The 25,587-nt window shown below is 33.5% G+C and overlaps 1 protein-coding gene across 1 annotated transcript; it reads left to right on the plus strand.

Moving 5' to 3' along the window:
- Positions 1-8,377: 8,377 nt before the first annotated feature.
- LOC141721477 (uncharacterized) lies at positions 8,378-10,800 on the plus strand. Its single transcript, XM_074524420.1, has 3 exons — positions 8,378-9,363; positions 9,511-10,017; positions 10,142-10,800. The coding sequence occupies exons 1-3, from the start codon at positions 9,337-9,339 to the stop codon at positions 10,325-10,327; spliced, it is 720 nt and encodes a 239-aa protein (XP_074380521.1). The 5' UTR covers positions 8,378-9,336; the 3' UTR covers positions 10,328-10,800.
- The last annotated feature ends 14,787 nt before the right edge of the window (positions 10,801-25,587 follow it).

Below are 25,587 nucleotides of genomic sequence, written 5' to 3' on the forward strand. Positions count from 1 at the left end.
TATAGTGTTGTGTGACCTAACAGTTATTGATCTTGTTGGATAGAAAATGATTTATTTTCTGGAGTCTGGGAGAAAATTAAGGTTGACTTAAGAACAGTTAAGAGGCAAACCATGGGCGGAATTAGAACTTGTTGCTACAGTTCTCAAGGTAACCAATCCTGTAAATGCCAGATGGTCTGCATTTATAAAGAATCTGATATAGTTAAAGCAGAGAGGAATGCCTTATAATTTAACTACATTCCAAAGTACATTGATCAAATTGAATATGCCGTTGATATGCCTATTGGAGGAGCCAAGATAGAAATGAGTCTAGGGACTAAACACTTAACTTCTAATCCTGATGGGAAGAGGATTGGGTTTGTGGAACTGGAGGATCTATCTCGTAGAAATTCAAAGTTACTTGACCTCATGGCTGCTATATATCAGAATGATGAATTAACAGATGAACTGAAAGAACACAAACAGAGTGCAATGGTTTTTGGATGTAATAGAAGAAAATCTGCTGAGGAAGTTTATTGAAGATTTTCCAGACTATATTAGAGTTCAGAGTGAAGAGTAAACTCTGATATTCACAGAAGTAAGAATGAATATGTTTACTTGATTTCTGCATTTAGATAGTTTGGACATCATCAAATGGAACTTGTACATATTTTCATAATGCACAAGTTGGGAGAGATTGTTATATATAATTGATGATATCAGACAGAAACTATCAGAAGTCCTTATCAAGACTTATATCAGTATTTACTGAAGAGTGACGTCATCAGTACTTATATCAATACTTGATGACCAGCAGATGATGCCATCAGGATTTGTCACATCAGTATATATTCGAGAAGGAAAAGGAAAACAGAAATTCAAGGCGGTGAAAGACTTTATCTCAGGAGCAATCATACATGGATATGTAATAGGTTTCCTTATTGTAATACAATAGGATTCCTTATTGATTGTGTAACCGCGTTCTATAAAAAGCACATATTAGGTTTATGTTATATGCATTGCGTACATTGTTATATCATTCGCATAACCTAACAGCTCTCAAGGATAACTGTTCATCCTTTGAGAGAGTACTTTTATAATCAGTTTTTATCTGTTAATATAAAACTGTTGATTCTGTTGAAAGCTTTATCGAATTATTTGCATAAACTGTATTCACCCCCTATATAGTTGATTACGGACCTAACATATTATCAATCGAGATTAATTCTTACGATAAATTGAAAATTGCATGTTATATGATACGTATATTATAATATTTAATTTTATGTTTGACAAAATCTTTTATTTGACAACAAAAAATTGAATATGGGAACGTGTCAAAAATGGTAAATAAAAGTCATAAAATCTATTAATTATTTGGCTTAAATTGTTCATAAATTCGATTATATATTGAAAAGAAATTTTATGAAAACATGTACTTTACTGAGTTTTGCTTCATTTTGTTTGAGCGAATTAATTTCTCTTTTTCTTCATTTTATTACTATTTTACCCTCTTAGTGCAATTTTAATAGATTCTCACAAAAAAGATTTAAAATAATTTCCATGAATCATCATTACTTAAAATAGCAGTTAAAATAACAGTTAAAATATGCACGTAATCTTACATGTAGTCTTTTTAGGTCTTCTAATATTCATTCATTTCGAAACATTACAAGGAAATGATAGGTTTATAATATATATATATATATATTATCGATTTAATCATGTGATAAAAGGATAAGTTTTTATTATGAATAATTAAACTTATATGCATTTCGCGCTGTTTATAATATTTTCCGGTTATTAAAATATTAAAAATTAAATTAAATTATTAAAAAATAATTTGATAATTATTTTAAGAGTTTAAAAGCAATTGATGCAAAACAATTTACATGAATAATTAGTTGCACGGATACTCTAATTATATATCAACATTTTAATAATCATAAAAAATAATAAATAGAAATAATAGAAATAATCGTATGAACGTAATCTTTTCAAACAAAAACTATATATTTTAAAGGGTGAAAACCAAAATACCCACCATTTGGGGAGATTTTCCCAAAATGCCTATTGACGGGATGTTCCGTCCAAAATACCCACTGAATATGCATGTGGGGGATGCGTATTCAATTTTTAAAAATTTAACAAAGGATACGTATGTTCAACATGCGTATTCACATTTTGTTTTTTTGTGAATACGCATGTTGAACATATTCTTTGTAAAAGCAAAAGTGAATACGCATTTTCAACATGCATATTTTTTATTAAATTTTAGAAGGTTGAATACGCATCCCTTAAATGCGTATTCCGTGGGTATTTTGGGCGGAACATCCCGCAAATAGGCATTTTGGGAAAATCTCCCTAAATGGTTGGTATTTTGATTTTTCACCCTTTAAAATATACAGTTTTCACGTGCAATATTATATTTTGGTTTTTCACCCTTTAAATATACAATATTATATTTTGGGCAATAAAATGAAATAAATAATGTAAAAAAAATATTATTTTAACACGTCGAGAGTAAGGTTAGTTAAATTTAATATGGTGGGTCAACTGTCATGTTTTCGCGTGCAAAAGCAAAATTTGCTCATATTGAAAAATCTAAATATTTTCGTAATTTATGATGGTTTGTCCACAATTTTGATAAAGATTTGATCGGAAGTCAATATCGTCTCGCTTACTAAATTTTATTACTTGAAAAAATGGTAGAAAATGATACAATAATGCTTAAAAGGTTCACCAATTTTTCATATAAACAATATAAAGTAGCAAGTAACGTGTTGTGTAGTGGTTGAGCTCGTTTTCCCTTTGCGGGAGGTCACGAGTTCGACTCTTGTCATGTGCGTGTAAGATTAATTATAATGATAAAATAAAATAAATTAATTGAAATATATAATTTAATAGGTATAATTAATGATCATAACCATGCTATTAAATGTCTGAAAATTATTTTAATTAAAAACTCAGAATAATAAGAATTCAAGAAAATAGTTTAAGATATTTTGTAGCTTCTCTAATTCTTTGCTATTATAATATACTAGGATATAAAGCCGTGCTACACGCGACACGAAAATTATTTAGTAATTATGTATTTAATTACGTTGTCGAGCGTGATCAATTATTTGATCGTTGATAGTATAAATTAAAATTTTGTGTGTTATATATTACATAATCATTAATATGATCATGTTTAACGTGACAATACAAAATTTTTGTTATATATCTTTTATGAAATAGTATACAGAAGGGATTATTGTGATATGTAAAAATGGTTCAAAGATAATTGACTTAAAATATTAATGTCATGTTTTGTTTCATATTAACAATTATAATAATTAATATAAAATTAAATCTTAAATATGTAATATTTATAAAAAAAATAAAATGGTGAGTTTAAATAACTTTTTTTGCCCATACGTCTATTGTAAAAGTGTTTAGGCACAGTTTGGATCATAAATTTTAACCAATGAATAAAAATGATATTTTAATAAATATGTATCACATTTATCTCTCATTTGCCGTTAACGGAAATCAAATCTCGCGATACAAATGATCATATTGAGTATGAATTATATTTCGGTGATTACAGTTTAAATCCAAGTACAGGCCGTAATTCATTTCGTGTTTTAGTTTGTTATTTTAGTTGTATAAAGATTCTACATGTAAATCGAAAAATCTAAAAATTTCATTAACTTATCATGGTTCGTTCACTAATACCGAGAAGGGATTTCTCGAAAAATTAAAATCCGGCTAACATATACTTATCTGAAAATAAATATCACTGACAATAAAAATGACACAATATAAATCATTTTATCATCATTTTACCTTAAAATAATCATTATTATATAACTAATTAATAATTTATATTGAAATATTGATTACAATGGCAAAAAGTAACTTTACCAAAGTTTTATATAGGTAAAAAAAATAAAGTAAACATAATACATTATTATTATTATGTGTAATTAATGACTATTAAGATACTATTAAATTCAAGGATTTTTTTTAAATAAAAAAATCATAAAAAATAAGAATTCAGGAAAATAATTTGAAAAGTTTTGATGGTTTTCCGATATACTCCCCTGCTATTATAATATATATAGATATAAAAATAATATTATATTAATACATGTTAATATGATACTAGTCTAAAACCCGTGCGATGAACATATTTTTTTAATATTATATAATTTTTGTAATTAATTTGAAATTTTAAATAGGCACATGCATAATTTAGTGATATTTAAGTTTTGAAAAAAATATTACTGATTAAGATATTGTTTTGTTGATATTTAGAGGTTTGTTTACCAAAATCTAAATTTATTTTAATTAAAAGATAAATTTTAGCTCACATCAATAGTATACGAATAATCTTTAGTTTGGTAAGCCGACCAAATCCATCTAATTATATTCAAATTTATTTTAATTTAATTTGTTCAAATCCAGATCAATGGTAAAAACATTATTTATCAATGGTAAAAATTTATGTTAACACGGATAAAAGTACATATTATTTTAATTTAGGTGATCTAATTGTTTTCTTATTTAATTTTTATTTATCACGAATCAATTATATAATTTTTTAAACCTAATATCATATCTTGATTTATTTTAGTACGACGTAATTATATTGAGTAAGGAATTATCTCTATTTTCGTTTTATTAAAATAGTATGGATATTGTACAAATTTTTTAAAAAAATTGTAATTATATAAACCCAAATATTGTACACACATATCTACTATCAAACTTTTAATATTTCGGCTTTTAGGGTCGGATCTCGGCTATGCCACTCTTCTAAGCCTACACTATACCTATCAACGAATTATGAAGACTTTAAATTTATTTTAACACGAATCAGTAATATTAAGAATTATCTTAGGTTTGAATTTAGTTTTAGTTTTAGCGTAGATCAATAATATAAATCATTTTATTTTAGCCTCAGGTATGTATATCAACATGCTAATTACATTTATTTTGTTTTTATTTTATTTTAGCCCTGGGTGAATTTTATTTTTTTAAACCGAATAGATAATATATTTTGTTTTAGCCTAATAAAATTATGTTTACCAGCTTATTACGTTTCAATTGTTTTAGCCCGGTTCAATAAATTATCTTTTTAGGCAGTAGTATTTACTATTTGGTTTTAACATAGTATGAGGTAGTAAATCTTGGTTTTTGCCTCAAACCCATTATAATATCAACCAAATTCAGCTAATTATATTTAGTTTTTTGTTTAATTTTATTTTAGACCGGGGTGAATATTATTTTAATTCTAGACTGAATTGATAATATATATGATTTTGTTTTAGCTTGATGACATTATATTGACCAAACGAATTTTCTTAAAATTTTATTATATTTTAGCCCGTTTATTATTTTAGGCTAATGACATTATATTGATCAAAAAAAATTTCATTCAAATTTTCATTAGTCTTTATTATTTAGTCTAAGACTACAAATTCAACTAACTGTATATAGTTTATTTTTATTCTTTATTTATGATTGGATCAATATTATAATTTTTTAGCCTGACCCAAGTGAATATTATATATTATTTTGTTCAAAACAGGACCGTTAGATCTATTATAATTCTATTTATATTTATATAATTCTGTTATAAATATTAATCTATTTATTAGATGTAATATCTCGTAATTTTTAGAATTAGATTAATAAAAGAATAATAGAAAAAGGATTGAAATTAGATAAAGACTATGATTTAAAATTGTATTAGACTAATTGGCCTAAAATTTGGATCAGATTTTAATATGGATAACTTGTAGGTTAACATATAGGGTTTTTTAGCATTATACATACACCATATTCGTCTTACTCGTCTTTTGTATTAAAATTCGTAGGTCTTTTTCTCACAAAAAATAGCAGTCTTGTAAAATTCGTATAAAATTCATCGTAAGTTGGAATTTGTTGATCTTGGACTTTTCGGAAAAGTCTTTTCGTTCTCTTCAACTTTCGTGCTTCGTTCTTTCAAATAAATCGTCATTTAGAAGGTCAAAAAGGGGTTATTCAGATTTGGCCAGGTTTGGAGGTAAGATTTCGATTGATTTTGCTATTGTTTTCAAAATTGTATGTTATGCGTTTATATTTAATTATCAAAATTGGGCTAAGTGATGATATATTTGAAAGTATTATGTGTTATAGTATATGTATTGTAGTTTATGTGTTGTGTGTCAACGATAATTTCGAATCTCTGATTTGTGCCATGTTTTTTTTGAAAATATCGAATAAGAACTTAAGATCGCAGTCACCGGTTTGTAGTGACAGTTTTTTGAAAATTTAGGACCGTTATTACCGGGTTGTAGTGATCGTGGCATGATTTATTTATTTTGAATTATTGTTGTTTATGTGTTATGTGTATTGTGTGTATCGAATAAGAATAAGAATAAGAATATGTATCGAAAGTGTTTGTTTCGTATATCGTATCGTATTTTGTTATATGTGTTCATGTTACTTGGCCAACTAGTTGGATCGATTGGTCTCTTGCTGGGCTGTATAGCTCATTTTTACAATTTCAGGTTTCGTCTAAGATTCGAGGTGGATATCATCGGAGTTCGAGAACTTAGGATTTGAGTAGATTGACTTTTGGACTTCCATTAGCTGCGCTTTCGTATAGTCACCTTTATAATAAGATTTTGATCAATAAATTATATTTCATTTTAGTTTCGATTTTAGAATTAATAGTCTGAAATTGCGGGCTGTTATATTAAAGTATTTTATTTTAAATATTACTATATTTAGGATGACCAGACCGACTAACAACCAAACTTTCATTGTTTCGTGTTTAATATAATAGTATAGATAGATAGATATATCATGCTAGAGTATTAATATTAGTATTAAAAACTATTATATTAAAAACGCTCGAATTAGATTTTAGTAATTCTTTATTAGAGTTTGTGGGAATCATGTTGCAATTTGGCAGGAATCTCCTAACCTAAATCCGAAGATACCTGATAGGTTCGGGGACAGATTGGAATTGAATGATTCGGATTTAATTTTGTTAACCCAGTTTTGAGCGACATTACTACTACTATTCCTGAATTAATAACTCACTAGTCTGAAACTTTGAACGAAATTGGAAAAATTATTATTACTCAAACTATATGTCGTATGACTTGTTTAACTAAGGACTTTGATGTGGATAATCTCTCTTTCGGATTTACATTTCACGTTACTGAACCAAACTATCAGCTGCAACTATTTTAATAATTTTGTCCTAATCAAATACTCCCCCCGTCCCGGGGTGGTGACCCTAAATATCACTTTAGGGTTAAAAATGGTTCAAAATATCTTTTTTGAAAAAAATGGCCCTAAATGTCACTTCAAAACGATACATCATGTAACGTTTATGCAACAGATCCAAATCGGTACATCGTGTTCCGTTTTGAGACTTTGATTTTTTTATATATGCAAAACGGTAGATAAAGTAGTGTTTTGGTACTTTGATTTTTTTATATATGCAAAACGGAAGATAAAGTGACGTTTTGGTAGAAAAGCAACTAAAAAAAAAAATTAACCTCAAAACCTTACTTTGTGTGACATTTTTGTACTATTTACAAAACGGTACACGAACTCCCGTTATCAAGTGACATTTTGGGCCTTTATTCTGAAAAGTGATATTTTGGGCATTTTTTGCTTGAATGGTGATATTTTGATCCATTTCTCCCGTCTCGGTGAGTTGTTTACGTTCACTACTTGCACGTATTTCGAGGCTTTTATAAAGTATATTTTCATAATATTTTTTTTGAATAAAGTTTAAACATAAAACTTTTACTCAGAAAAAAAAAATTTAAAAATATTATGAAACTATACTTTAAATGAGTATTAAAAAGCGTGCCGAAAAGTAATGTAAAGAATCCAGTGGGACTGAGGGAGTAGATAATATCCTCCTCCTTGTGCCTTGTTGAGCCTAAATTTCTAATCCTAGTCTAAATAGCCAACCTCTTTAAAAGTAATAATCCCCCTCTATTTATAGTGGAGTCAGTTGGGCTTCTTTAGTATATTGAGCTTCTTTAGTCTATTGGGCCTGGGCCCTAACAATAGTCCCTCCTTGAAGTGAAAAAGCTTTAGATTTTGGGCCTAATTTGTGCGGAGCCCAAAGATGTTTTTGTTGGAGAAGCTTTGCAGAATTAAATTTTTATTTTGCCGCTTTGGCTTTCCTTTCACTGCCTCTTTTTTTTTTTGAATTTCATGCCGCCTTTTCAACCCACATAACTACCCTCTTTTTGGGTACTGTATTCATTTATCCTTGGAAACCCAAAGGTTTCACCTTTGTCTCTTCATCTTCTCTTCATTTGCTGCTGTGATATTTTTTATAAATGGCTGATTAAATTTCTTTTGCAGGGTGTTTGTCGGACGAGCTTGTCTTCCAAGGGTTCTTTTTGTAGGTATCATTATTCTTTCTCTTTTTCTTTCTTGTTCTTATTGTAGATTTGTTTCTTCTTAGTTCGTTCTTTTCTTCTAGTTGAGTTGATAGTAAAAAGGATCTCCAATCAGAATGGTCAGAATATATGTTTAGTGGGTTGGATCTGTTAGGTCATGTGTCGATGCATTTGTCTGGTTCTGGCGAATTCTCTCTGTTTGGGATTGATTGTGAGGATGAAGACTATGAGAAGAGTGAGTTAGTTGGAGATGATTCTAAAGTCGAAGGTGTGGGCGATTCTGTTTCTGGGTTTGATACCGATGTTGGGGCCATGGTGCTGGATACCCATGTTAAATTCTTTATGTCTCAAAGACCTTACAACAGCCTGAGCGTATATCACAAGACTCCTCTTGATCTTGGTGTATTGTCAAGTTATTGTACTTTCTCCGATGGTTTCGCTATTTTTCCTCCTAGTCATGATGATCGAATGTGGCAATCTCCTCGTGAAAGATTTCAAGCGATTCCCGATCTGTGGTTCATCTATGGATTTCGTTTGCCAATGCATCCTTTCATTTTCCGCGTATTAAGGACTTTAAACTGTGGAGTGGGTCAGATATCTCCGAATTTGGTGTTGCAGATAAATGGGATTATTGCTCGGTGTAGTGAACTTGAGATAGAGCCGAGTTTGAATCTTTTTTTTTCTTTGTATCGTCTGAAATCCACTGGTGCTCAGGTTTACTTTGACACGAAGCCCGGCTGTCCGAAGCTTGTTAGTACGCCATCGTTGAACTCTGGCTGACATTCGAGGTGGGCGTGGTATGAGGGTTGTGAGCCTATCGACGTGGCTTCATGGCGTCGTTTGTCTTCAGAAATGTTGAAAGCCTTAAATGATTCTGGTTCTTTGTCAGATTTAGATTTAGTGAAGTTTTGTGGTCATACCTCGCGGTTCAAGTCGTCGTGTTTTTCTAATGTCCGGTTTCTTTGTAATTATAGTCGTAAGATATCTAGTATACTTTTAGGCTTAATATGCTTTTGCTGTTGTCTTATTCTTATTTCGTATACTCTTTGCTTCGATTGTTCTTTAGTACTGCTATTGATGTAAAAAGTCTTTTTTTTTTTGTTTTTTTGTTATACTTTTGCAGTTGCGGGACCCAAGCTTCGTTTGTTGGTTAATAGGCAGAAGAAAATTCCCTCGGAGAGTTTTTTTGAAACTTTTTGCGAAGAAAAAGCTGGGTATTGGTGCCTCTGAAGTTGAAAGTGATGGCGGGGGAGGTAGTGGTGCTAATAGGATTTCAGTTGCTATTCCTGTTGGTGACCCGTTGAAGTGCTCTGAAGTTGAGGTATCAGTTGCAAAGTTGGACTCGACTTTAAAAGAGCGGAAGAGTCATCGTGAATATAGCTTGTCTCGCTCTCATCATCACAAAAAGCATAAAAATTCTGTGAAGGTTGTTATTTTGGAGGATAGCGACAAGGTTTATCTTGACATCTCTTTGTTCAAGAAGGTTGATCCAGTTGCTTGCGATGGTGATTCTGTTGAGAAAGTAACTGGGAAAGGAAAGGAGACCTTTGGTACCGATGTTGCTGTTGTTGAAGCCTCGAAGCCTGCGAGGTTTGGAGTTATTGGTGTTTGTAAAGAGTATGCTACGAAGGTTAGTTCTTTTGGTTCTTCATCATCTTCTTTGCTATTTCGTAACCTTTCTTATTATTTCTCTCTTGTGCGGTAGTTGATGTGTGCTTCTTGTTTTTTTATTATTGTTGTTTGTTTTTTTTAAGATTGTTGCTGAACTTGACAAACTTGATACTGGACTGATAAACTGTGAGGCCAGTGAACTTGAGAAGCTTCAGGAGGAATTTGCGGAGTTGAAGAAGGTTAAGATTGGCTTGGATGCCCAGCTAGCTGAGATGACTCATGACTGTGAGACGAATTCATCGAAGATATCGAGCCTGTTATCTACTTAACCATGAGTTGGGCGTCAGAGAAAATTTCGATGACTTTTACCTCCAGGCTTCGAGCTAATCGGAGACCCACAATGATAGCCTCATATTCTGCCTTATTGTTTGTGGCTTTGAATTGAAATCTAACAGCTTGTCGAATTTCGAATCCTTCGGGGCTTGTGAGGATTATTCCAGCTCCCCCTAGTGTAGAAGTCGAGGAACCATCTGTGAAAAGAGTCCACGAACCTTCGGTACCCCTCGAGAAGGGTTTCTTGTCGTTTGACGGCAGGAAATTGCATTCAACCACAAAATCCGATAAAGCCTGAGACCTTGTTGAAGTTCTTGGAATGAATTCAATGTTGAACTGACTAAGTTCAATGGTTCATGCTGTGACGACTGAGAATTTTGCGTCGTAATTAAGAGAATAAAGAATGTGTTATGTGATGTGATTATAATTATGTGACTAAGTGATGATTATTTGTCTTATTTGTATACTAGAGTTAAGGAGCGTGGATAAAAATGTTCCAATTTAAAGAGTCAGCTTAGAAGATAAGCTGTGGTGTCAGGCCGTCAGGTAGAATGGAACCCGTCCTAATATGGAATTAAATAATATAAAATGTGAATTATGTGTGACTGAATGAAGTGAATGAATAAGTAAATAAAGTATTTCGTCCTAAGTGATGTGTTGATTGGTAAAGATGTTGAGAAGCGTAATCGAAACGCTGAGTGTCGGGCCGTCAGGTTGAACGTGACCAGGTACCCATAAAAGAGGATAAAGATTAAAGAGGGATAAGTTCTATGATCAGACCTGAGTCGTTATATGACTGAACATGTGTGATTGTTTGACTATATGTATGACTATGTGTTCTGTGTCAATTTTGTGGATTTTAAAGGAATTATGTGAATTAAATACAGGTTTAGATAACCTTTGTGAATTTTTATAAAATCATTCGAGTAAGATAAAAACATGGGATTTGTTCTGTTATCTTCGTAATGGTCCTAGAGACTTTTTAAAAATGATGAGTGAATTTAATTGTTGGTCCTTGCATTTTTGAATTGATTTTATATGGAAAATGTATTTATTAAAGCAAGTTTGCGAAATTCATATAGAATCAACCGTTCGCTCAAATTCTTATTATGAGTAATGGATAAAAATCTAATTTCGAGACCTACGTGTTAAAATTGTCATTTTCAATAATTCTCAACTTTCCGAGAGAGAAATATTTTATATTTGAATTTTGTTGCATTCGAGTAAAAAGAGAAAGAGTGTGTGAGTCAAAAAGGAGTTATTAGATTACCATTTTGCCCTTGTTTTGGTGGAGTATAAATCACTCCTTCCTCCCCCATTTTCTTCTTCTTTCCCGTGCACTCACTCTTTTCTCTCTTCTTTTTCTTTCTCTCCTCTCTTTCTCGAACACTCTCTCTCACTCTCTCTCGGCTCTCTCATCTCTCACCTCTCTCACTTGCATGCAACCATTAAAATAAACTCAAACACAGAGATATTGCTACCATTAGTTGTTATTTTCGGTATACACTTCGATTCCTACTTGCATGTAAGTAATTATAAAGGTTTTGTTGAGTAATCACTATTGTGGTGTTCAAGAAAAACCATTTCTTGATGCATAACCATGAGAGTGAATTTAAGCGTGATTGGAGGTCATAAACTCGAGAAGAGATCCGTTATGGGCTCTCTCAAGTTTGACCACCACCGGCCATGATCCAAAGGAGAGCCGGTGGATTTTCCATGGTGTGATCGTTTGATTTTAGTGTTGCATGTCATGATTTCTTGAAAATTTGGAAAAGAGTTTTGCTTCTTTGATGAAATTCAAGTGTGTGCTTGATTAAATGATTCCATTGATTGTGTTAGGAAGTAAATGAATGTGTGCATATGATTGTTGCTTAGAAAATCAAAAATTGAGGATTGCATGTGGATTTTGCTTCGGCTTTTTGTTAAATAAAGAAGAGGAATTCAGTTTTTGTGAGTTAATCTTGTTGAACACTAAGTTTATGTGGCCTAAAAGTGATTGCATGATAGTTTTAAAGAAGATCAATTAGTGCATGTTATTGATTAGTCCTTGAGTTGAAAATTATGTTCTTGCCGAATGAAAATAAGATAAAAAGGGGTTAATTATTGATTAAGTAAATGCATGTTGGTTGAATGAGTTAGGTGTTGCATGATTTGGTGTTTAAGTGAATGGAATGATCTAGTTAAGAACTAAAATAAGTGGGAAATGTGATGTATTGCCTTGCATGTTAAAATCCATTCTTGTATGTTGATTTATGGAAAAACTCGAATGGGTTCTTAGGAATAAAAAGGTGAAATTAAGTGGATTTAATGGCTAAGTGAGATTTTGATTGCATGACAAAGATTATGAAGTGTTATGTTCGAATTTTGGTAATTAAACGGAAGTGTTGATTTCGATCTTTAATGAAAGTAGGATTCAGATTTTTGGTTAAAAAGGGATGAAGTTTAAGTGCTAAATGATCCTTGTGAATTGCATTAGTTGTGTTTGTTTATATGAGGTTGAAATTGAATATATGTGGATGTGTTTTGTATGTAAGGTTCGAATTAAGGAATAAAAGAAAAAGGAAATTAAATCGTTCGTTATTAAGAGCTATAAGTGATAGCTATGGTCGTAAAAGAGTTATGTTAGTATGATTTGAGAAATAGCCAAGGTTAAGCGAGTACACTTTGATTGTTAAGTATATAAGGATATAAAAGCTACGAGAAAAGGGATGTGCTATGTGTTATGTGCTATGTGCTATGTGCTATGTGCTATGTGCTTATATGTATAAGCCATATTTGTATACTCGAGTCAAAGATATAGTCGAGTTATCGTATAGAGTGATCGTTCCGGGAACGAGAGTTCAGAATCTGAGTAAGATTTTGGTTTTATTGTAGATTCGGAGCGTGAGGGAATTCAGGCTAGGAAAGGAAAGGATTTACTAGGTGGCAGTAGTACAACCTTCAGGAAAGCAAATCCAGGCAAGTAACTCTGATTACTTGTGTAAATGATTATAAAGAGAATGTTGTTCATACCATGTAGAGTATTGAACTGTTTAAATATGAAACCCTTGCTTTATGAAACCCTGATATTGATTTGAAGTACCCTTGTTCTTGATATCCTATTATTGATGAGCCTATTGATTTCACCCTTTGGTTATCTGTCTTTTCTGTTCAAGTTACCTATTAAGCCATGGATTGTATTGAACCTTTTGATTATCCTTGTTAACCCTGTTTAATGATACCCTGTTTCTCTTAATCTCCCTATTGATCCCTACACCAATGTTAATCCCTCAAATTTAGTGCTTTGTTATCCCTGATACAGAATTCTTATGAATTGTTCCTTGCGTATTTTTGAATCACTCCCTGAACTTTGTTTCCTTAAAAATCTGATCTAAGAATGAGTTTCGACTTGAAAGAGTCTGAATGATTTCAAATGCTTGGTAATGATAAAATGAATTTTTGAAAACCTACTTGTTTTTCCAACTCAAGGTTTTCAAATGAATTCCTGATGGATTGGATTGGGACGTAAGAGGCTAGTGGGACTAGTCCAGTCATGGTAAGAGGCTAGCGTGGCTAGTCCAGTTTAAGGCTGAAATTATGCCGATTGGTACCTTAAAGACCGGAATGGAGGTCGATACGGGCTGATCACCCGTATATAATGAAATGGAAAGATAAAGTGATCCAATCAAGGGTTCTAAGTGATTATTTAAAAAGGGAACTGAAACTTTTGTTCAGTAAATTGATTTTAAAAATGAAAATGGTTTATATTGCTTTGAAAAGAGTTGATTATGTCATTGTGGAGCTTAAAGCTCGAGAAGCCTGATTCTTGAAATTGTTGATCATATGATTGATTCTATATCTTGAAATACTGTTGCTTACCTCTATCGAAAGATCTATTTTGATCCTATAATGATTTGTGATGAATGTCGGCTTTCGTCCTGTTTCAAGCCTTGTTCCTTGAAAGCCCCATACTATTCTTCAGATACCTTTCCTTATCCCAAAAAGATGAAAATCTGCCACCTAGATTAAATAAAGTAGAATGCCCTAGTTTTGTTAAAGCGTATTATGATTTGATATTGTAGAACTGCTATATAGTTACTTGTTGAGTTTTATACTCATTTGTTTTGTCTTAATCTAACCATGGCAGTTAAGCAAGAAGATGGCCAGACTTAGGCGCACTGCTCGTAAGAGCGTACCTGGTGGTCCCTGAAAGGAATATGTCCTAAGTCCAATCATGTATTAGGATTTAGGAATAACTTTTATGTAATCTGTTTTGATTTCATTGATATTAATAAAAGACTTGTTTTGTTTTTATTACGGGCTCTATCTATTTAAGTGTTTAAATACGATATACCATAATTTAAAGTAAAGCTTTTATGGATTATGATGAGATCATAATAGTGAGACCTAAAAGATGATAACTCTAAACTTAAATAGTTCATGGTCATAGGATTACTAACTGGTATAAAATAATCTGCAAAGATCGGTACATACTATGCTTGCTTCATTTTGAAGGATGTCTATTCTCATAGATATTTGTGTGGTGACACTATAGCTACTATGTAGGTGCTTATTATAGAATAAGTTCACTGAACATGACTCGCACAACTGAACAACTGATGGAGTTCACTCACGTGTCAGCAGTTGTTCACATAGTGATAGTTGTACAAGTATCCTTAGACTTGAGGTCATCATAGTCATCTTGTGTACACTGAACTATGCTTTGGTTTAGTTCTTAGTCTTCACGGACAATTATTAGGGCTCTACTGGGTATAGGAATTTGTACACGAAGATAGTGTATGATCAATAAAGGATTTACCCCGTCCAGTGAAGGAAGCAAATATTCAAGGCTGATCCACTTATGCTAGTTCAGGAATCTCTGGCCAGAGTGAATGAAATTAGAAAGGAGTTTCTAATTTGCATAGAACTAAGCATAGTAAATGGTAAGCAAGTGATTAAATTAGATAGGCTTGACACAAGATCCATGCCTTGTATTTAATCAGGACATTGTAGGGTAGAAGGAGTTTATTGTACGGTAACTATTCACTGAATAGGTTCTTGGTATTCTAAGCAGTGAATTCGTATTATCCGGATAGTCGCGATATGCTGAGAAGTATCCCTCAAGATGTAGAATAAATATGATTAATTAATTAATCATATTTAATAAATTAGAGAATTTATATAAATAATGATAAAATAGTTTTATTATTATTTATTTCTACTACCAGCTTAATATTGAACCTACAGGGTCACACCATAAAAAGAGAATGATTTAATGGTGGAGGAATTAATTAATAATGGCTGATAATTATTTATTTATGAAATAAATAATTAATTGGCAAATTTAATAATTGATTAAATTAGATTTAATTGATTATAAATTAATTAAGAAAAGTTCTTAATATAATTAATTAAGAATTTAATTTTTGGAAATTAAATCAAGAGAGAGAATTATTTCTAAAGTGTTTAGAAAAAAGATTAATAATTAAAAGGTGTTTTAATTTTTAATGAGAATAATAAATGGATTAATAATAATAATATTTTATGAGAAAATTTCAGCTAAAAATTTTGCCTATAAATATATTATTATAAACCCTATTTTTATTCTAACCTGAACCCAAAATTTTTAGAAAAACCTAATTCTCTCCACCTCCTCCTCCTTAACGTTGTTTTCTTGGTGGATACCGGTGGAGTACTTCACGTTTGAGGAGCAACTGCTAAGGATCTCCGATCGTTGTTTTTGGATCGCTATTAAAGGTTAGTAATCGATTCATATGTTTTAATCACGATTTATATGCTTTTATTTGGATTTAATATGTGTAAAAGTGTTTTACCATGCCTCCGCTGTGATTAAAATCCAACAATGGTATCAGAGCATAGGTTGTATGCATATAGATCTGTGGCAAAAATTTCAGAATTTTATGTGCTTGTATGAATTAATTATGATTTTTACAAGTTATATCATGAATTAATTTTGTCTAATAAGAAATCGTTTCTCAGAATAATTTTGAATGTTGATCTGGGTTCTACAAGTGTTGTAGATCGTCTGAGTATTTTTCTTATATTTTTATGATGTAATAATTTTTTATTATGAATTTTTGAAGTTCTTGCTATTAAATTCGTAATTAAATAATCACATATATATATAAATTGTAAGTATATATATATTATGCATCTGCTGCTGTTTGTCTGCTGTTGTTTGTGTGATGCATGGAAAGAAAGAAAAAAAGACAGGCACGGCGTTCGAGAAAAGATGTCAGGCGGCGGCGAATCGCAAGAAGGGTGAAGGACCGCGCGTCTGCAGTGCGCGCGTGGGGTACACGAGCCCGTGTACCACGCGCGGCGCGTGGGGTACACGAGCCCGTGTACCACGCGCGGCGCGTGGCGGACACGCGCTGGTCAACGTGCTGACGTCATCAGATGACGTCATGCTGACGTCAGCTTAGGGTCGTAGGCGTGTGAAGCGCGTGGGGCGCGTGGCCGCGCGTGGGGGACCTTGTTTCGGCGCGTGAGGGCGCGTGCCCGCTCAGAATTGGGTGTTTTTGGTGCCGTTGGATTCGTCTTTTCGAGACGCTTCTAATGGTATATTATATGATATTTTATGAAATTGTTTCAAACTGTTTATAGCTAACAGAAATGTTTTAAAGCTGTTTTTTGACTGTTTTAATTGCTTTTAAATGCTTCATGTGATACATAGAGATGTATAATGCTTAGACCAATATGCTAGATGATGTAACATGCCTACCTTGATGTTTGTTCATGTTGATATATGTGATATATGCTTAGTTTATCATGCGATGATATATTTAGGTGAACTTAAATGAACATAAGGCGTTTGTTAGACAACCTAGTATAGTGAAATTGTTTCATAACCTTAATAATAATATTATGAATACAATCATGAGATTCTTGTGTTTATGAAACACATAATTGAATATGAATTTTCGATATGAGAGAAAGGATGATTCTGTCAACAACAGATTTCTATCTGTAAGAAAGGGTTATTAAGTGACGCCTCTTAACAATGTTCCACCCGATCTGGGAATCATCTGATTATTGATTATTGATTTGAAATATTTAATTTAAAAGGAAGAATCTCTTTATAATATGATTATGATTGTAACGTAATATAATCCCTCTAAAATTAAATAATATCAAGTAGTAATTGGCCAATGATACAACGGGCTTGTGTCGGTCATAGCCTTCCAACATGATAGAAAGTAGTTCTTATTTTTGAATCATTGTCGGTTCGTGCTACAGCCGAGGGCTTTCATTTCGAAATAAGAAATACTTGTCTATTACATAGAGATGTGTACATTGAATAAGAATCTAAAGGTCGGTACGTGCCACAGCCGTGGGCCTTTGGGGACTGATTCAATTGTACGGAATGTTGGGTTAGACTTGACTTAGAATATTGAGTTTGTCGTGCCACAGCCGTGACTCAATTATTCAAGAGGCTAAAGTTTGATTAGGGAATAACATAAGATGTAATTGACAAGAGTTGTCTGCCTATTGAACATTACATGGCGGTTCGTGCTACATCCGGGGTTGTGTAATGGATGTAGGATCCCTATTCCCACTAGCATTATGAATGCTTAATTTTTCACGTAGGGGGTTGAATAAATTAGATAAACTAGTGGGAGCCACTTATGAATAAAGACACGATTCATATAGTGTTTTGAAATGAAATTGAATATTTGCTAAGTGTTGTTATGTGTTTATCATTTACATATTTACTATATACATTATGTCTTCTGCACTATCACTCAGGAGCATACTGGATGCTCACAAGTTGACTGGTCCTAATTATGCTGACTGGCTTCGAAACTTGAGAATTATTCTCAGGATTGAGAAGCTGGAATACGTGATTGACTCACCTAAGGCTACTGAACCTGCTAGTGATGCACATAATGATGAACATGTTGTGTATCGTAAATGGGTACATGATGCAAATGTTGCTCAATGCATCATGCTAGCTTCCATGAACATTGAGCTACAGAAGCAACATGAGCATATGGATGCTCAAACTATCCTCATGCATCTACAAGAGTTGTATGATGTGGCAGGGAGGAAAGCTCGATATGAGATATCGAAGGAGCTGTTCGGTTGTAGAATGTCTGAGGGATCATCTGTGAATGACCATGTACTTAAGATGATCAATTTGATTGAACGTCTTGGACAACTTGGTTTTGTCATGGATGGGGAGCTAAGCCAAGACTTGGTCTTGTTATCGCTTCCGAGTTCGTTCTCGCAGTTTGTTGTGAACTTTCACATGAATAAGTTGGATGTCAGCCTGGCTGAACTCCACAACATTTTGAAGACTGCGGAATCGAATTTTCCCCCTAAGGAGAGTTCTGTTCTTCTAATTGGTGAAGGTTCCAATCCTAAGAAAAGGAAGAGGAACCCTTCCAAGAAGAAGAAAGTAGGTGAGAAAATGCCGGTTCCACCAAAAGCTGAAGACCCCAAGAGCAAAGTTATTTGCTTTTACTGTAACAAGGTGGGGCACTGGAAGAGGAACTGCAAGGTATACCTTGCAGAATTGAAGAAGAAGAAGGGTAGTGAGACTACCGCTTCTGATTCAGGTATGTTAATGATAGAAGTGAATATGTCAATAAATCAAATTTCTACTTGGGTATTAGATACCGCCTGTGGTTCTCATATCTGCAATTTGTTGCAGGGACTAAGGAGAAGTAGGACTCTTGAGGAAGAGGAGGTGATTTTACTGATGAAAAATGGAGCAAGAGTTGCTGCTGAAGATGTAGAATCATTTCATTTACATATGCCTACGGGCAAGACTATTGTTTTAAATAATTGTTATTTTATTCCCTCGATTGTGAGGAATATTATTCCCATGTTAGACTTGGCTGGATTTTCATTTATTATTGAGAATAATGAATGTTCTATTCTTAGAGATAATATTCTTTATGGACATGGTACTTTAAATAATGGTCTGTATAAATGTGACATAATTTACTTCAGATTGAACAAACTAATAAAAGAAAAGGGATGATGAAAATCTCACTTCATTGTGGCACTGCAGTCTCCATTTAGTAGACATGGAGAGAGGGCTGCAAATTTGCTAGGAATGGTACACACAGATGTATGTGGACCAAAGTCTACGCAAGCCATGGGTGGATTTTCATACTTCATTACTTTCATGGATAATAGATCTAGATTCGGATATGTGTTTGATGAAACACAAGTCTGAAGCCTTTGAAAAGTTCAAAGAGTATAAGTATGAAGTGGAGAAACAAACCAAACATAGTATTATAATTCTTCGATTAGATCGAGGTGGTGAATACTTGAATGGAGAGTTTCTGGATTATCTCAAAGTAAATGATATAGTCTCCCAGTGGACGCCTCCAGATTGGTATCTGAAAGGAGAAATCGAACTTTGTTAGACATAGTTCGGTCCATGATGAGCTATGCAAATCTTCCAGTATTCCTATGGGGTTATGCATTGGAAACCTCAGCATATTTACTGAATAAGGTGCCTTCCAAATCTGTTCCTCAAACTCCGTATGAAATATGGAAAGAAAGGAAACCGAGTCTTAAACACGTTAAGATTTGGGGATGTCCAGCTTATGTCAAGTAAGTTGACCCAGATAAGCTGGAATATCGATCCGTAAAATGTAGTTTTGTGGGATATCCTAAAGAGACTTTAGGGTATTACTTTTACACTGATCATCAGGTGTTTGTCTCCAGACATGCTACCTTCTTGGAAAAGGAGTTTATCCTTGAAGGAAACAGTGGGAGAAAAATTGAACTTGATAAAGTTCAAGAAGCACAAACTACTACGGATCAAGTGGAAACACCTGTTCTGACTAAACAACCTTCTTTGGAACAGCCCATTCGTAGGTCAGGGAGAGTGTCTCGCCAACCTGAGAGGTAATATGGCCTTGTCATTGAGAATGACAATGAGTTGTCGATCATTGATGATGACGACCCTGTGACCTATAATGAGGCTATGAGTAGTGTTGACTCAGAGAAATGGTATAGTGCCATGAAATCCGGAATGAAATCTATGTATACGGGATACAAAAGAATTATTAGAGCAGATGGCCAGGTGGAGACCTTTAAGGCCAGGCTTGTGGCAAAAGAATTCAAACAAAGGCAATGGATTGACTTTGATGAAACCTTTTACCTGTAGCCCTGTTAAAATCAGTTCGGATTTTGCTTGCGATTGCTGCTTACTACGACTATGAGATCTGGCAAATAGCCAGATGGTTTTCTTTCCAAGAGAAATGAAAACCTAGTGTGTAAGCTGTTGCGAACCATATGTGGTTTAAAGCAAGCTTCTCGTAGATGGAACATCCGTTTTGATGAGACAATCAAAGAGTTTGGTTTTATGAAAAACGTAGATGAACCATGTGTCTACAAAAGGGTTAGTGGGAGCGCGATAACATTTCTTGTGTTGTATTGAAATAGAGTTGACACACATAACAACATAGCAGACCCACTCACAAAGCTACTTTATGAAAGTCACTTTGATCGTCATAAAGACTTGATGGGTATTAGATACCAGAGTGATTGGCTTTAGTACAAGTGGGAGATTGAAAGGAATATATCCTAAGTCCAATCATGTATTAGGATTTAGGAATAACTTTTATGTAATCTGTTTTGATTTCATTGATATTAATAAAAGACTTGTTTTGTTTTTATTACGGGCTCTATCAATTTAAGTGTTTAAATAAGATATACCATAGTTTAGAGTAAAGCTTTTATGGATTATGATGAGATCATAATAGTGAGACCTAAAGGATGATAACTCTAAACTTAAATAGTTCCTGGTCATAGGATTACTAACTGGTAATTAATAATCCGCAAAGATCGGTACATACTATGCTTGCTTCATTTTGAAGGATGTCTGTTCTCATAGATATTTGTGTGGTGGCACTATAGCTAGTATGTAGGTGCTTATTATAGAATAAGTTCACTGAACATGACTCGCACAGCTGAACAACTGATGAAGTTCACTCACGTGTCAGCAGTTGTTCACATAGTGATAGTTGTACAAGTATCCTTAGACTTGAGGTCATCAAAGTCATCTTGTGTACACTGAACTATGCTTTGGTTTAGTTCTTAGTCTCCAAGGACAATTATTAGGGCTCTACTGGGTATAGGAATTTGTACACGAAGATAGTGTATGATCAATAAAGGATCTACCCCTTCCAGTGAAGGAAGTGAATGTTCAAGGCTGATTCACTTATGCTAGTTCAGGAATCTCTGGCCAGAGTGAATGAAATTAGAAAGGAGTTTCTAATTTGCATAGAACTAAGCATAGTAAATGGTAAGCAAGTGATTAAATTAGATAGGCTTGACACGAGATCCATGCCTTGTATTTAATCAGGACATTGTAGGGTAGAAGGAGTTTATTGTACGTTAACTATTCACTGAATAGATTCTTGGTATTCTAAGCAGTGAATTCGTATTATCCGGATAGTCGCGATATGCTGAGAAATATCCCTCACGATGTAGAATAAATATGATTAATTAATTAATCATATTTAATAAATTAGAGAATTTATATAAATAATGATAAAATAGTTTTATTATTATTTATTTCTACTACCGGCTTAATATTGAACCTACAGGGTCACACCATAAAAAGAGAATGATTTAATGGTGGAGGAATTAATTAATAATGGCTGATAATTATTTATTTATGAAATAAATAATTAATTGGCAAATTTAATAATTGATTAAATTAGATTTAATTGATTATAAATTAATTAAGAAAATTTCTTAATATTATTAATTAAGAATTTAATTTTTGTAAATTAAATCAAGAGAGAGAATTATTTCTAAAGTGTTTAAAAAAAGGATTAATAATTAAAAGGTGTTTTAATTTTTAATGAGAATAATAAATGGATTAATAATAATAATATTTTATGGGAAAATTTCAGCTAAAAATTTTGTCTATAAATATATTATTATAAAACCTATTTTTATCCTAACCCGAACCCAAAATTTTTAGAAAAACCTAATTCTCTCCACCTCCTCCTCCTCCTTAACGTTGTTTTCTTGGTGGATACCGGTGGAGTGCTTCACGTTTGAGGAGCAGCTGCTAAGGATCTCCGATCGTTGTTTTTGGATCGCTATTAAAGGTTAGTAATCGATTCATATGTTTTAATCAGGATTTATATGCTTTTATTTGGATTTAATATGTTTAAAAGTGTTTTACCATGCCTCCGCTGTGATTAAAATCCAACAATAGTATCAGAGCATAGGTTGTATGCATATAGATCTGTGGTAAAAATTTCAGAATTTTATGTGCTTGTATGAATTAATTATGATTTTTACAAGTTATATCATGAATTAATTTTGTCTGATAAGAAATCGTTTCTCAGAATAATTTTGAATGTTGATCTGGGTTCTACAAGTGTTGTAGATCGTCTGAGTATTTTTCTTATATTTTTATGATGTAATGATTTTTTATTATGAATTTTTAAAGTTTTTGCTATTAAATTCGTAATTAAATAATCATATATATATATATATATAAATTGTAAGTATATATATATTATGCATCTGCTGCTGTTTGTCTGCTGTTGTTTGTGTGATGCATGGAAAGAAAGAAAAAAAAGACAGGCACGACGTTCGAGAAAAGATGTCAGGCGGCGGCGAATCGCAAGAAGGGTGAAGGACCGCGCATCTGCAGTGCGCGCGTGGGGTACACGAGCCCGTGTACCACGCGCGGCGCGTGGCGGACACGCGCTGGTCAACGTGCTGACGTCATCAGATGACGTCATGCTGATGTCAGCGTAGGGTCGTAGGCGTGTGAAGCGCGTGGGGCGCGTGGCGCGCGTGGGCGGTGTTCTGACACGCATCTGACAGCGCGTGTGCAGGTGGCCGCGCGTGGGGACCTTGTTTCGGCGCGTGAGGGCGCGTGCCAGCTCAGAATTGGGTGTTTTTGGTGCCGTTGGATTCGTCTTTTTGAGACGCTTCTAATGGTATATTATATGATATTTTATGAAATTGTTTCGAACTGTTTATAGCTAACAGAAGTGTTTTAAAGCTGTGTTTTTGACTGTTTTAATTGCTTTTAAATGCTTCATGTGATACATAGAGATGTATAATGCTTAGACCAATATGCTAGATGATGTAACATGCCTACCTTGATGTTTATTCATGTTGATATATGTGATATATGCTTAGTTTATCATGCGATGATAGATTTAGGTGAACTTAAATGAACATAAGGCGTTTGTTAGACAACCTAGTATAGTGAAATTGTTTCATAACCTTAATAATAATATTATGAATACAATCATGAGATTCTTGTGTTTATGAAACACGTAATTGAATATGAATTTTCGATATGAGAGAAAGGATGATTCTGTCAACAACAGATTTCTATCTGTAAGAAAGGGTTATTAAGTGACGCCTCTTAACAATGTTCCACCCGATCTGGGAATCATCTGATTATTGATTATTGATTTGAAATATTTAATTTAAAAGGAAGAATCTCTTTATAATATGATTATGATTGTAACGTAATATAATCCCTCTAAAATTAAATAATATCAAGTAGTAATTGGCCAATGATACAACGGGCTTGTGTCGGTCATAGCCTTCCAACATGATAGAAAGTAGTTCTTATTTTTGAATCATTGTCGGTTCGTGCTACAGCCGAGGGCTTTCATTTCGAAATAAGAAATACTTGTCTATTACATAGAGATGTGTACATTGAATAAGAATCTAAAGGTCGGTACGTGCCACAGCCGTGGGCCTTTGGGGACTGATTCAATTGTACGGAATGTTGGGTTAGACTTGACTTAGAATATTGAGTTTGTCGTGCCACAGCCGTGACTCAATTATTCAAGAGGCTAAAGTTTGATTAGGGAATAACATAAGATGTAATTGACAAGAGTTGTCTGCCTATTGAACATTACATGGCGGTTCGTGCTACATCCGGGGTTGTGTAATGGAATGTAGGATCCCTATTCCCACTAGCATTATGAATGCTTAATTTTTCACGTAGGGGGTTGAATAAATTAGATAAACTAGTGGGAGCCACTTATGAATAAAGACCCGATTCATATAGTGTTTTGAAATGAAATTGAATATTTGCTAAGTGTTGTTATGTGTTTATCATTTACAGATTTACTATATACATTATGTCTTCTGCACTATCACTCAGGAGCATACTGGATGCTCACAAGTTGACTGGTCCTAATTATACTGACTGGCTTCGAAACTTGAGAATTGTTCTCAGGATTGAGAAGCTGGAATACGTGATTGACTCACCTAAGCCTACTGAACCTGCTAGTGATGCACATAATGATGAACATGTTGTGTATCGTAAATGGGTAGATGATACAAATATTGCTCAATGCATCATGCTAGCTTTCATGAACATTGAGCTACAGAAGCAACATGAGCATATGGATGCTCACACTATCCTTATGCATCTACAAGAGTTGTATGATGTGGCAGGGAGGACAGCTCGATATAAGATATCAAAGGAGCTGTTCGGTTGTAGAATGTCTGAGGGATCATCTGTGAATGACCATGTACTTAAGATGATCAATTTGATTGAACGTCTTGGACAACTTGGTTTTATCATGGATGGGGAGTTGAGCCAAGACTTGGTCTTGCAATCGCTTCCGAGTTGGTTCTCGCAGTTTGTTGTGAACTTTCACATGAATAAGTTGGATGTCAGCCTGCCTGAACTTCACAACATGTTGAAGACTGCGGAATTGAATTTTCCCCCTAAGAAGAGTTCTGTTCTTCTAATTGGTGAAGGTTCCTATCCTAAGAAAAGGAAGAGGAACCCTTCCAAGAAGAAGAAAGTAGGTGAGAAAATGCCGGTTCCACCAAAAGCTAAAGACCCCAAGAGCAAAGTTGTTTGCTTTCACTGTAACAAGGTGGGGCACTGGAAGAGGAACTGCAAGATATACCTTGCAGAATTAAAGAAGAAGAAGGGTAGTGAGACTACCGCTTCTGATTCAGGTATGTTCATGATAGAAATGAATATGTCATTAAATCAAATTTCTACTTGGGTATTAGATACCGCCTGTGGTTCTCATATCTGCAATTTGTTGCAGGGACTAAGGAGAAGTAGGACTCTTGAGGAAGAGGAGGTGATTCTACTGATGGGAAATGGAGCAAGAGTTGCTGCTGAAGATGTAGAATCATTTCATTTACATATGCCCACGGGCAAGACTATTATTTTAAATAATTGTTATTTTGTTCCCTCGATTGTGAGGAATATTATTCCCATGTTAGACTTGGCTGGATTTTCATTTATTATTGAGAATAATGAATGTTCTAT

The sequence above is a fragment of the Apium graveolens genome, chromosome 1 (genome assembly GCF_009905375.1).
Source record: "Apium graveolens cultivar Ventura chromosome 1, ASM990537v1, whole genome shotgun sequence".
Taxonomy (NCBI): domain Eukaryota; kingdom Viridiplantae; phylum Streptophyta; class Magnoliopsida; order Apiales; family Apiaceae; genus Apium; species Apium graveolens.